The following is a 14116-nucleotide window of genomic DNA, read 5'->3' as shown; positions in this document are numbered from 1 at the left end:
AGAAGGTGGACTAATAAAAACCTGGAGTGTTGGGGAGCCTCCTCACATCTGGGTGAGCAGTGAATTACAACCTGCAGCTCACAGGAGAGCAACTTAGAGGTGCCACGCCAAGATCACCTTGGCTTGACCTGTGCTCCGTAGCTCTACAGCTAAGAAAGCCACAAACCATAACTCTTCCACAAGGCCTCTTCCCCTCCACCATTCCCACTCCCCACTTGGGTTTCAGCTGAGAACAGCAGCCCCCGGTGACTCAGAGCGCAGGCAGCAGTTGGACATGGCTGGCCAGGTCTGGGAGCATCCCACCTGGAACCACTGAGCTGCCACAAGGGAGCAAGTGCAGCCAAACCACCGCGGAATGCCCGGCCTCTCAGCTACTCTTCGGGCACGGCATCCTTCCTGTCCCACTGGCAAAGGCAGCCTGGATGTCTGCAGCCAAATGAAAACAAGGAAATCTGCTGTTTACAGCAAAACACAGCCTACAGTTTTTTTCATGCTCACTTAGGAAGCAATTCAAATCTCTTGTTAAAAAAAAAAAAAAAAAAAGGTGATAGGAAAACACCAGAAGGTGGGGAAAAGCGAGGGCCTGCTCTGCGAGAGGAGTTTGTCGTGATGAGCAACTGAGGAACGAGTAAACCTCGGTGGTGGCTGACACCATGACGCTAGCACAACCAGTGCTGGCTCGGCAGGCCAGGCACCCCACTTCCTACCCGGGCTACTTCTGAGTGCTGGGGGATTCTCCAAGGGGCTGCAGACACAAGCACCAAATCTTTCCCTGTCCTTACAGCAACTTACACCTTGATCATAGCCATCACTTAAGCACACAGGGACTGTAAGACTGGAAGCTTTTTTGTAATTTTAAATAAATATCCATTAAAATCACTCCCATGAGACACAGGTACTAGGAGGACACACTTGTCAAAGGAAATAAAACTGAACTGGGTCAAAATAAATTCTGCTAATCCACACGAGATTTCTGGGCCATTTTCTCCCTATGTTAAATAAGGAATTATCCAAAATCACAGTTCATTATTTAAGAAGATGGAAGTTAAAATTACAAGAATTCAACTGCAAGTGTATTTTAGAGAAAAGCTCCGAAGCAGGAAAAACCTGAAAAAGCAATAATTCTGATAGATGCTGAGACAGCGTTTCACTGCTGCTATAAATTCCCTCAAAGAAATTAACTCTGAAGCAATTCAGAAAAGGATATGGAGGCAGAAATCAGAACCAGAATTTGGCTCTGTCACTTGGCTACTATCAGCCTCTCTTAAATATGTTTTTGTTGTTATAGACGTAAGTGCACGCAGTTCCTCACAGCAAAGGCTGCAGTAAGCTGGGACACAATAATTGCCTTGAAGAAGGTCAAAATAATGAAGTGCTCAGTTTGAGCTATGAACAAAAGATATTCAAGAGCTACTTTTGTACAGCTGGGTTAAAAATACTCAAGAAAGAGGACAGATCATCTGGTGACAAGTCCAAAGAATAGGGACATATTTAGACTAGCATAATAAAGAAAATTTAAAAGGAGAAGGGGAACACCTAAAAACACGGTGGACAAACACAGTAATGCTAGAGGAAAGTTTTCCGAACTATGAATAAGAATTATCCAATTCTGCGTTGTCATTGCTTTGAGAATCCTAGAAGAGGAGAGCACTGCACGTTTCACATCTGGATAGGAAGATACCAGGCTTCCCTGATGTCACTGCTCTGGTATTTGATAGGTAGCATGGGTAAAAAAATGAATTCTCCACCAGAGAATCCCTAGGTAGTGGCTGAATTACAGGACTTAAATCTAACACACAGGCTGATTGAAATAAAGTTTACAACTAAGCAGAAGACCAAAAGTAAGCAAGAGATGATACTCAGAATACTGCAAGTTTAGCTCTGCAACAAAAAGAAAGCAATGGTGAAGTTTATTTTATCTTGGCCTTTGCTCAAGCTGCAGTAGCACAACTGGGAAAACACCTGCAAGTGAAGGGGCTGAGCTATGAGCCTGCTTACAGAAACCTGCTTCTTTCCTGCAAAGTGGGGACCAAGGGCAGGAAGTGCCACATCATCCCCTTCTATTCTGTATGTTCCCAGACACACCCATGTCAAATGCCTGCAAGGTGCACAGGTACACGAACCACTAAAACGCCAGGTTGCTCATGGTGAAGCCATTCCCTGTGGAGCCACAACTCTTGCTGCTGACTTCCACAAGCATTTTGTCTGCTTCTGGACACGGAGGTTTCAGCAGTGCTGCTATCTGCCTCATTCTGAGGCTCCCGTATCCTCGGTAACTGCTGCATCCATCTTCCCTCTAAAACAGACCGCTGATCTGTTCAATTTGGCGGTATTTGGTGAGCGTGTCTGGCAAGTGGTTTCTCTGAGCCTGAACACTAAATATTAGAAAGCTGTCAGGAGTATTGAAAACACAAGTTGAAAGTCAAGGAAATCCTTCCTCTAGTGAAATCAAGTCTGATGTGACCACTCGTAATGGCACTTGCAGATGGATGGCTCCCAGTGAGAACACGGTACGGATCCCAAAAGCCAGGGAGTCAGAGAATGGCCTCAGGTCAACTTTCTTCTGTCCAGAGACAGAAACGCTCTCTGGATCAAGGACTAACCACGCTGCAGAGCACTAAGCTCTTTGAAGGATTACTCCACTGTGATTACCTTCACCATAATGTGCATCTAAAGACAAGCAAAACACCCAATTACAGAGCAAGAGCCTATAATTAGGGCTGAGGTTTGATGAAGGCATGCGAGGATAACTCAGAGCGCAGTCATTTCACAAAGAGCAACAACAAATGGAAATACCACTATTCCTTTTGCCCAAATAAACCTTTATTTTATCAGAGTAGGAGTGTTAGAGTCAGCATGCTGCAGCCTGGAATCACCACACCAGAATCAACTGCAAATGGGTGAGAAATAAATTCAATGGGTTTGCTTTATATCCCACGTGCAGGCAGAATGAGGAGAAAAGGGAGCCCACCTCACAGGGCTTTAACTTGCCATCCTCTGCCCTGGACCCACTACAGGCTCGGGTCACTGCAGAACAGCAGGACGTGCTGCAATGCAGTTTCCAACAAAAACGGTAACAACAAAACTTTATTTCTTCATTAAAGTGAGTGCAAAGCATGCAAAATCTGCATAATCCTTCAGGATTGGTGCAGTGTTGCTAGCACAGCTCACACCGAGGCAACAAAGCAAGTATTCATCCAGAAGATGTTACAACAGGGAGCTGCAGTAACTAGGTGATTACTAACTGCCAATACGACTCAAGGAAAAAACCTACCTCTATATCAGAACAATACAATTTCCCTCTGTGACAGCATAACAAGTGCAAGGAACATGGAAGCAGCAATGCACGTACTATCTGAACTCCAACGAGGCTTCTGACAGCATCTTACATGCTATTTCCATAAGTGATTTTGAAAATATGTGTATATGTGATTGTAAGCTAGCTCTGGATACAAGTCACTGAGAAGACATACCCAGAATTGTTACTGTCAAACTGGAACAACATATCGAGTGAGATCTTGAAATGTTTGTGCAGAGTCCAACAGTATTCAACAGCTTCATTAACCAGCTACATGACACAATATACAGCATTGTTATTGAAAGGCATGTTACTGTGGGAGTTGCAAGCATATTTTAGTATCAGAAAGTAAGTCAAAATGGTCTTGACAAATTTGGGGAGAACCCATACAGTGGTTTTTTTTTAAAACACTTCTTTTACTTTCATATTATAATGGGGACAAATGTAATACCCACTTTGATAGGAATCCTCATCTATAAAAGTACAAGATGGAAAAACGATTTGCTTGCCAGAAGTTCTGCAGAAAGCAGTCAGAGACAATAATGTGTCGGAAAACAAATGTGCATCAACAATATGCTTAAACATCCATGACCTGCGAAACTTGCCAAAAGAAGAATAGCTTTTGTCTGACAGGTGAAGCAATTATCCCCCTATAGCTATTGCTAACACGGCCTTAAACTCCCACGTACAGTTTTGGGCATCCCATTTCAAGATAGATATTAAGTCTCTGGACAGAATCCAAAGGAGAAAGGGAAAAAAAAAAAAAAGACTAGAGCTAGAGGTCTAAAAACATGACGTATGAGAGCAGAATGAAAGAACTGGGTTTGTTTAGTCTGAAGAAAAAAGACTAAAAAGAGACATGATAACAGTCTTCAAATATGTAAAAGATAGTTACGCTAAAGAAAAACTACTTTCTACATATACACTGGATAGAAATAGAAACAACAAGCTAAGACAGCAGCAAAGTATGTTTTTTCTAATGTCTGACAGAAGAATTAAACATTTGAGAGATTGCTGCTAGAGGCTGTGTTATTATTATATGGTTTTAAGAGCAAACATGCCTGAATGAGCGAGGTATAAAATTTTTTCACAGAACTGCTGAATGGACCATACAACTTCCTGAGGTCTTTTTCACCACACTTCAACTCTGTGTTGTAGGCAGAAGACACAATTGCGTTATTGCTATTTGCAACCACCCATTGAGTTTAGAATGACTCGTCTCTTTTCTCTTAAAATAAGAACTGTTCTTTCTAGGAAGACAAAATATGCTCTGCAGAAAATTCAAGAACCACTGACATTCCCCCAAACGCTCTTCCAAACCACAATACAGCAGGAGACAAGCATCACTACTCGCTGCAGATGAAGAACCAGCTGTAGAATTAACGAGGAACGTGAAATGTTTCTGTTTCCAGTTGGGTTTACTTACAAAAGTGCTTATTCTCTTGGGTACAACATTTAATCTGTGAGAGACCTGACAAGAAAAGATGTCAGAACTGATAAAAGGAAAGATGATAAAAGTTAAGTCCAGGCCAAAATAAAAAATGACATCACCTACTAAACTAAGGGCAACGAGCCTTATGGGGCAAATGAAGCTCAGTAGCTAGCTAGTAGCATGAGTTTTGTAATTCCAAACACTGTCAAGCACTAAGTTTACTGGCTGGTATATTCATCACTTCAATCACTGCACATTACTGTAGAAGGTGCTCACTGCTCCTCTCCTCATGCCAGAACTCCGTAATTGCACTCAGATCCAACAAGCTTTCTGCTGAAAAGCTGCTGCTAAGGTGATGTGCATGTCGTGAAGTCCTACCCTAGTTGAAATTACTTCATCACATGTGGAACAGCTTAAAGATACCGGTCCGTGAGGCATGCTGTAAGTAAATTTCCTCTCCCAGGTCGTTAGAGGATAAGAGCATACCATTAGGAAGCTGGAAGTGAGGAGACCACACAGATGCCCTAAAGTTACCTATGGTGACAGAGCTAAGCAAAAGAAAGACCATCCAACCACACTACAGGTTTCCCACACATTTAGCATTGGTTTTGTTGAAGGTGGCAACTTGGTGTATCTGAGCGTTTTGCCCCCAAAATGAAATTAAATTAGACCTTTGCTAGTGTCCTACAGGTTTTACCTAGAGCCTAAAAAAGGGAGGATAAGTGGTGCAAATACCTTGCTCAAGGTAACTTCCAGCACCATAAAAGGTCACTAAAAGAAACCTTTAAGCAAAATATTCCATAGTGCTTTGGAACAAGATTAAATTCATGCCCTCCTTCTACAGTTCATTAAAAACTGTGGTTTTGGCTTGAAGATGTGTCTTATTTTTGCCTTCTTGTATTTCAAGATAAAATTATTCCATTTTTTTTTTAATTATTTTTTTTAACCACATTGTGCATCACCTATAGAGCAGGAGAAGCTCTGCATGGGAAGCGGACACACACATACAGCACACTTGGGTGTGCTGCTGGGCCTGGATGCTAAAGGAACAGGACAGGGTCACATGCAGAATTTGTCAAAGAGAAATTGAGGTGATGCCAACAGGCGTGTTTGACAAGCTCTGGTGAACATTTGGAATCCATCTGCTCCCTTACTGCATGCTCCACGAGACGCTTTCCTCCTGTCTCACCCCTGACCCTCTGAACCCAGAGAAGCTTACCAATATTTGGATGCTTCAGAAGTCGGCAGATTCGAGCTTCACGTTCCAGTTTCTGGTGATCTGAAAGAGTAAGAAACAAGGTGTTCAGCTCCACAACTCTGAGCTCAACTCTTTTTCATATTCAACAAAGAAAGGGACACGGTGACCCAGCAGACATCCGGAGGCCCAGGTAAGACCGGGAATTGCTGGAACCGTCTCCCAAAACCTCACACCTCTTGCAGACGAGGGCGGTACAGGCACCTGCATTCAAGGCTGCAGAGGACCTCTGCTCCTGCTACAGAGTTAGTGCTGCACTGATATTCCTGTGTGGATTCAAAGTGAGCAGCAGCACGACACCATTCTTCCATCAGGCACACAAACACACAAAGCCGCTCCCCGTGAAGTCTCTTCTGAGACTTACCCCTTCCCCAAAGCTGGAGAAGAGGAAGAACAGCCTCTGAAGAAACAGCCCAGATGAAATGGAAAAGGACCTGCTGCCACCTCAGAGAAACAGTGGGGAAGAAAGGCAGAGCAGGAGGGAGAAATACACAGCTACTGCTTGGGCACAGCCGCCACACTGCCAGCTCCACCGAGCCGTAAAGGTAACCGTGCTGCAGCACCCATGGCCCGCGGCACTGGGGAAATGCTGACCCAGCACTTCCAGACCTCCAGGCGAGAAGCCCTGCCCAAATGCTAAACATGCCCATTCCAGCCCAAAGGCAGTATCAGTTTAAGCAGGACAGTCAGCTGGATTAACGACAAACACATCAAGGAGAGCAGAAAATAGTTTCTCCTTCTTAGAAATGTAATATGCATGAGGGCAAGGAAAGGAGAGGGAGCTAGGGCAACTCTGCCCATCTCAGCCAAAAAGCAGAGGCCTGTTGGCTGCTGAGGCTCAGACAGGAGATTTTTACTCCATTAAAGCACAGTTTCACTGAGAGGAGTTGAGGGAGGCAAACGTTTGGGGGCAGCCCCAGAAGCTGCTGAACTCTTAACCCTTGGGGATGCAGATGTGGAGAAAGAAGCAAGAGAAGAGGACTGCCCTCCCTCCCAGCCCAACCAGATAAAGAGAACAGCAAAGTAGACTGCCAGATCTTGATGTTTCTTCTCCAGCAGATCTTCAGCACATAGGGTTGAAAACACACCTCTGCATCCCCAGGGCCACCCAAGATTTTCCCCAGGAGTAAGCAGGGCCTTGGCTGCTTGGCAGACCCCTGGTAGAAGTGCAGCATCCTCTGATTTACACGAACCCCACTGGACACCCACATCAACACTGCCCTGCCTGAGAACAGCCTGCACAGCTCCACGGTCTCTGTGTAGTCTTCCCTTCCCCCTGCACAGAGCAGCTTTGAGACACTGTTCTCTTCCCCATGAGCAGAAGAGACAGACCACAGCAGACCGCAGCTCAGAACACCTCTCCTGAGCTGGGAATAGCAGCTCAGGGCACTGCAGGATTTCTGTCTTCTTTCCCACTGCTGAACTGTAGAAAATGTCCCAATTAATATTTTATATGGGCTGAGATGTGCTTACATCCTCATCTGCTGCTGTTCAGGGAGGGGGAAGGTAAATTACTCCTTTCATCTCTCCTTCCTTCTCAGTTCTGGAAATTATTGTTGTTGTTGCATATATTTTACAGCTCCGTGCCAGAACCACTCCAGCAAAGCAGCAGGCGGCAGGAGCCTGGAGAGGATCCACGCAGTGCACCAGGGCCCGGGGAGCCAGCGCTTCCTCGCCTGCATTGCCGGGGGCCCTGGCTCCCCTTTCAGCAGCACCTCACAACCCAAGTTTTGCAGATCAGTTGCAAAGCAGCAGCCTGCGCTAGCACCCTGCAGCCAGGCCACGCTCTCGCAGCAGGACCCTGGTTTCAGACGAGGTATTTGGAACCCGTGCGCACGCCCGGGGCTCGCAAATTCCCCGCTTACCCTCCCAGCTCCACTTGGAACCCCTACAGGAGGGGATCCTTCACCCACCCAGATCACGTTGCCTTCGTGCACAGTTACACGCGCTGGGAATCTGTTCCCGAGCACAAGGACAAGGGGAAGCAGACGGCAAAAACAGCTGAGCAAAGGGGGAAGGAGAGGTAAGGCCTCATCACGTGCTCCTCAGCCACCGAGCCCTGACAGCCAGGACGGACAGCTGACGGAGCGAGGCTCAAACAAAATGACATAACCATCAAAATGCCACGGGAGATGTAAATCAAGAGCAATTGCTCCCCTGCAACCCTACACCCGCTTGCAGAGGGAGGGGAGCGGGCAGGGCCGGCAGAGATCACGGGCAGCAGGCACGGCACAACTTGTGACAGGAGGTCAGCACCCCGCTCCACGGCCCTCCAGCACCGCACGGCCTGGCCACGGACCAGCAGAGGAGTACAGCGCCCCGGTCACAAGGTACAGGAAACTATTTCTGGTCGGGGGAAAGCATACCACACTGCTCTGTCTCCAGGGCAACAAAACAGGCCAACTCAAGCACAGCTCGTGGAGAGAAAGCACGCTCCCCGGCGCGCGGCCGCGCCAGCCCGGCAGCACCAGCGCGGCAGCACCAGCCCCGCAGCGAAAGGTCAGCCTGGGCTGGGCCGGGCTCCTCGCCTGCCTGCAGGATCACCCCTCCCAGGCAGCGCCACATCACGGCCCAGCTCGTGACCTGCCAAACAGCGCCCATGGCCCAGGAGAGCCCCTGCATCCCCTGGGGAGCCTTTGGGGGCAGCACAGGCGCTGCGCTCCCCCAGCATCAGTGGCAGAGTCAAGGCAGTGCTTGGGGCAAACAACCCAGTACCCAAATACTTGAGCAATAAGCAAGAGTTGAAGTCTTTCTTCTCTCTCTCTGCTCTAACAGCTGTTATTCACAATAGGAAACAGAAAAAATTGCCAGCCCAGTAGAGCCGAAGGTTGGGCTCGAGGACACGTTCTGCAGTGGCTCCCAGAACCACAGCTCTCCTTGACTGCATTAGGAGAAGGACAAGGAGAAGATGCAGGTTCAGAGCCCTGCCTCATCAAGAGCTTGCAAAGCTAGCCATTTCTCCGCCCTCTCCCCAAAAGACCAAGATGACTTCTGCAAGCCACCTGCGGAGTGAAGGTGGAAGCAGGTGAGCGCAGCGGCACACCCCAATCCACCGCAGGACCCCCTGTCTGGGGCATCAGGCCCAGCTCCTGCTTCTCACCAACCACACAACTTCCACCAGCAACCTCCACACCTTGCCTGAAACATCCTTTAAGAAACAGAACCAAGACTTCAAGTGGTAAATAAAGCCATATATCCACAGGAGTTACTCCAAGCGTTAGTTACCCTTCCTGTCAGAACTCTGCGCTGCCGTTCCAAGTCTGAATTCACCCATCTCCTGTTTCCAAATATTGGATTTCATTAGGCTCTTTTCCTGCTAAGTTCCAGAGCCGTCTAGCCCTGAACAATAGCTGATGCTTAAAACTTAAGTACAGGATATTACAAGCACTCATCTAATATTCATTTCATGCTTTCCAGCCAAAAAAGAGGCTCCTGCTGTTTGGACAGCCCTTCTATCTGAATCTGAACCAGTGACTATCCACCTGCACAGAGGAGCACAGTTTATGCAGGCTATCTTGTAGCAAAATTTAAAACATAAATGCTTCAGGAGATGGTGCTTAAAAGCAGCAGGACAACACTTCCCCACGTTGGGCACGCAAACTAAGGTGCGAATGTTTATGCCTGGTTATCAGGCCTTTGTAGGGGTAAGATTTCTGCATTTGTGTCCAACAGCTGGAACTACATGGAGCCAAGTATCTCGTTTCATTGCTGTGCAAACACTGCTCTAGGATGTGCACCGTTACTCCAGCCCCGTTCCAGTAACGCTCACACCACAGTTCCTCAGAAGACACCTGATAAGAAACAAACTGCTCAGAGAACCGGGATTTCTGAGGTTTGGGTTCCGACCTCTCTGAGGTTTGCTTGAACAGTGAACAAGAATACTGTCTGCAGCCTTGGTCCAAGTGAAGGACCTGCAAAAGTGAAACTGCACCTTGTGATGTGAGCACGCAGCCCCTGCAGCTGCGCGGCCCCCACAGCAGCTGGGCAGCAGTGGCAGTGCTCAGCCCACATCCCGGCTGTAACCATCACTAACAGAGCTGGGTACATCCAATACCCAGCCCAAGATCAAGAGACACCAAACCCCGGTAATTCAGCCCGTATAGTATAAATGCATCAGACTTCAGCAGGAAAATAGGAAGTGATGTAAAACAGAGGTGCCCCAAACAGAAATGAAAAGCAAAAGGCAGGTGGCTTTCCCTCACAAAGAACTGAGGATCTCCAGCAGGGAGGGGAGCATGGCTGGTTGTGAAACAAAAGAGCGTTTCTGACTCTTCTGTAAGAAAATCCTTTCAGTGTCTGGCCACCTCGGTCTGTTGCCACGAAGATGCTGTGGCAGAGATGGGTGGAGAATGAAAAACCCAGCTTCTGGGCTCAGTTTTACTCAAGGCAATCAGTTCTCAATTTTCTGCTCTAGCATCTGTCTACAAGCCCTGCTGCTCAGCACGTTTACTCCTCACCAGTTCCTTCTCCTCCAAGCGTAGCAGAGGCCTGGGGAAGAACATTTTCAGCCACACAGACAGGGCACAGGACACCTACAAATTGCCGCAGCCTAGAGCTGTCAAGTGAGAACATTTATATAACACCACCAAAAAAAAGATGAAGAAAAAGGTCACTGCGCTTCATCAGCCTGTTAGGAAGCAGGGGGGGGCTGCAGGGGAAGCAGAGGGAAACGCGCCTGCATGGAGCTGCGAGGCACTTACAGAAGGCTGGCTCCAGAAAAAGCCACCTGCAACCAAGCCAGGAGTGAGACGAGTCCCAGGCAAGCAGGGTTCAGGCTGAACGTGAGCTGGGGAAGGCAGCGAGGTGGCTGGTGCTGACGCTGCCACCCTGCACATGCTGCTAGCACAGGTCCCAGCATCACTGGGTGAAGCTCTGATGCCCTGACTCTCCCCAGAGCTGCAGAGGGATGAGATGGATGTGTTTCGGCCGCGATACAAACACAGCGTCCAGCCAGCCTCCTGCTGCAAGCTCCCCAAAGGAGCTGTGAGCAAAGAGTTTTAGGAGCCCTGCCTTTCGTTCACCCCTCCTGTCCTAGAGAAGCCTGGTTTACTCCAGGAGCACACATCAGCAAAACCGTGCCTGCTTCAGGTTGCTCCTGCTCCTGGCAAGCAGAAGACAGCATTGAGAAGTAATTGAAAGAGTGGACAAAACAGTTACAGAAATAAAGCCAAACACCATGTTATCAGAGAGAACAATTAATTTCACACCTACCCAAAAACATGGTGGAAAAAGCGAGCTCTACCATCATTTCTTCAACCAGCACCACAACCAGCACTGCTCGGCGATGGCCCCAGATGCCGAGGAGCACACCCACTGCTCTATTTATTTGCTCACTTTACCCAACAACAACTACACAGAGGTCATGTGGCTAAAGCTCGCCCTTTATTTAGCACACCTGCCTCAAAAGAGAAAGAAAGCAAAGGCGGTTTCTCAAGCTATCTAGAAGTTTAAGCACCCCAATGGGAGGGCAGATTCTTCCTTAAGCACAGGAAAAAGAAAAAAACTCACACTTAGATCTCCTGTATTTAATGAAAAACTGTGCTAGGAAGAAAACCCCTGCTTCTCTCTTTGCCAGGAGGTAACCTTGCTGCTCCCAACCGGCCCCCGTTGCGTGGGCTGCTCGGGAACACAGCCCACCTGTCCTCACCCCGCACCAGGACCTCGCTTTCCCCCTGCAGCCGATGGAGGCCTGAAGACAGCATTCCTGCGGGAACGCACTCCGGGGTGCATTTCTCAGAAGGGGAAGAGGCCGGAAGAGGAATCAAACCCAAGACAATAAATCCCGTTTGATTGCTGTCATCATGCCAATTCCGGGAGAGTCAATTGGTGCCAGCTGCTGTGGTATCTTGCGAGTCGCTTCAAGACAGAAATCGAATTTGCATCAGATGCTTTATGTAGCACGAGACCAGCCTGAGCCCTCAGGTTGCTTCACGCTTCCGTGTGCTTGGCTAAGGTCATGCTTCCCGAGACATTCCCAGCAGAAGGAGCGAGCTCCCTCTTCCCGGAGCTCAGGCCAGAGGCTTAGCCCAGCCTCCGCCTTCCCCCAGCACCGCTGAGGGCTCAGCAGCGGGGGCAGGCAGGCAGGAGGCAGCGAGCCGTGCTGCACTGCCTGCTCAGACCCAAATACCAGCAGGTCTCCAGGCACCTCCATCCGCCCTTCTGAAAGAGCCGTGAGAAGGAAGCAGATGATACCAGCCCCTAAGTGTGACCAGAGGCCTGTGTACACTCGGTGTATTCTTTCTGACAATTGCTAACAGCAGCTGCCTAAAGGAAAATGTAAGGAAAGCAAGCATGGAACAGCCCTTCCCAAACGCTCGCCCTCCCTCCAGCTCTCTGCAGCTCAGGACTCCTCCATTTCCACGGTACTGCTGGCATCCCAGCTCACAGACCAGCTCTCAGGAATAAATCCATGGCAGCGCACTGCCCTCCTTCCAGACAACACTACTGAAATCCAAGGGCAGTTTTTAACCCCCCCAGTGCAGGAGGACCCCGGCAGCGCCACGTCCCAAGGGCACGGGCACCCAGCACCTCCCCACTCCCACCGGGAAGCCCTCTGCTGCGGCAGCCCTGCAAGAGCCACGAAAGAAGGAGGGAGGAACACTGCTTGTCCACACAGCAGCAACTGGAAACCCCCTGGTATTGCTGTTCTGGGAAAACAAAGCAAAAAATGGAAGGAACAAACTGCATGAACTTCGACGTGCTACCACTTCTTTTTGCTCAAAGAACGCAGCAATCAGATCACCCACAGCACACAGCAGAAGACGCGATGCTTTAAGTCATCATGGGTATCCCTGACTAGTGCCCTGAGGACCACCCAGATAAACTCGTCCTTTTCTCCTGCATTTCTTTACATTGTACTTAGCAAAGAATTTGACTGAAGGCAGATAGGAACATAGGTACAACAGTGGCAAAAGGAAAAAAAATAAGAATATTAAAAATAGATGGATCTTTAATCAAAAAAGACAATCTCCATCCTTATCATTGCAATTTCTCTGCTTGCTGTCCTTCAAGGCTTCCTTTCCTTTTCACATGCACGTTTTGCCGTTGACCAGCACAGCCCATCCGACACACGGATAACCTCAGGGTTACCCAGCAGGCGGATGGGTGGGCAGAGGAGTTCCTGTGCTCTGCTTCTCAGAGGAGCGCTCCCCAGGCACGGGCTCCTGCCCGCCTCACAGAGCAAAGGCAGAGCAGCCCGGGGCGTGCAGCAGGAGGAAGCGTGGAGCTCGGTCACACACACACAGCAACTTTCCAGGAACTTCACGAGTCGCAGGTGGCCCCGTCCCTGACTCAGCGCCGCGCCTAGAAGCGAGTCGCCCCAGCCACTGCTGCTGAGGTGGCACCTCAGGGGGCAGGCCTGCCGTGCCACCCCTGCCTACCACGGTGCAAATAAAGCCAAACTGCAGTTGTACTGCCTCTCCCTCACGGGTCTGATCTGTATCATTTGTCTCCTCCAGCGATTTTACCAGGTGATCCTTCACACATGCTCTGGCCAAGGGTTTCTGAGCACTTCTGGGGCATTTGTGGTTCAGCAGCACCCACTGCGTGCCACAGCACCACAAACAGCTGCCAGCAGCCCTCCGGCTCCAGGGAGGCAGAGGGGACCTGTGTCTGACACCACCCACGGGCACCTCTAAATGGGCTACACTGGAGAACATGAAAATGCCATCAACAGAGCGAGAACTCCCCGACGTGCTCTAAATCCCATCGCTCAGCTGAAGTTGCTGCCTGCAGCAGATCCCATGGTGTCACCAACGCCAGCACTGCCAAACAACATGAAGGCTGAACCTACTCGCGTGCACCAGCATATGGAAAGGGAAGGGGCAAGCAGCCGAGTGATCCACTGTGGTGATCCACCGCAGGTATAGCTCAGAACAACACAACCTTGGCAACGGAGCTGTTCCTGAGCGTGCTGCAGCATGCCAAGCAGGATTGTGGTTCCCAGCAGTTCACTGCTGAGGTTACCCTCCTGTGCCGAGTTACCAGCTCTGGCCACAGAAGTCCGTACCACAGCCCTCTGCTGTGCCCAGGAGTCCTACCAGCAACCTGCCCTTACCATTTCACCTCCACCTGCTGCACTGGCCCAAGAGCCACTTTGTGCTTCTGCAAGATGTCTCCTTGCAGAGAGACG

At 49.2% G+C, this 14116-nt stretch overlaps 1 protein-coding gene across 25 annotated transcripts in view; it reads right to left on the bottom strand.

The window, feature by feature from the left end:
• CAMK2G (calcium/calmodulin dependent protein kinase II gamma) overlaps positions 1-14116 on the bottom strand; it is a 109389-nt gene that overhangs the window by 54934 nt on the left and 40339 nt on the right. For 24 of the 25 annotated variants that reach the window (XM_068689435.1, XM_068689437.1, XM_068689453.1 and 21 more), the window contains exon 3: positions 5950-6009. In XM_068689435.1, the coding sequence (XP_068545536.1) occupies positions 5950-6009 (60 nt within the window). Of the gene's footprint in view, positions 1-5949; positions 6010-11196; positions 11249-14116 lie in introns of those variants that run through there. The other variant, XM_068689442.1, reaches the window with a different exon arrangement.

The sequence above is a fragment of the Anas acuta genome, chromosome 7 (assembly GCF_963932015.1).
Source record: "Anas acuta chromosome 7, bAnaAcu1.1, whole genome shotgun sequence".
Taxonomy (NCBI): Eukaryota; Metazoa; Chordata; class Aves; order Anseriformes; family Anatidae; genus Anas; species Anas acuta.
Note: the sequence above shows the minus strand (reverse complement) of the source record. Positions and strands in the feature narration are given on the sequence as shown.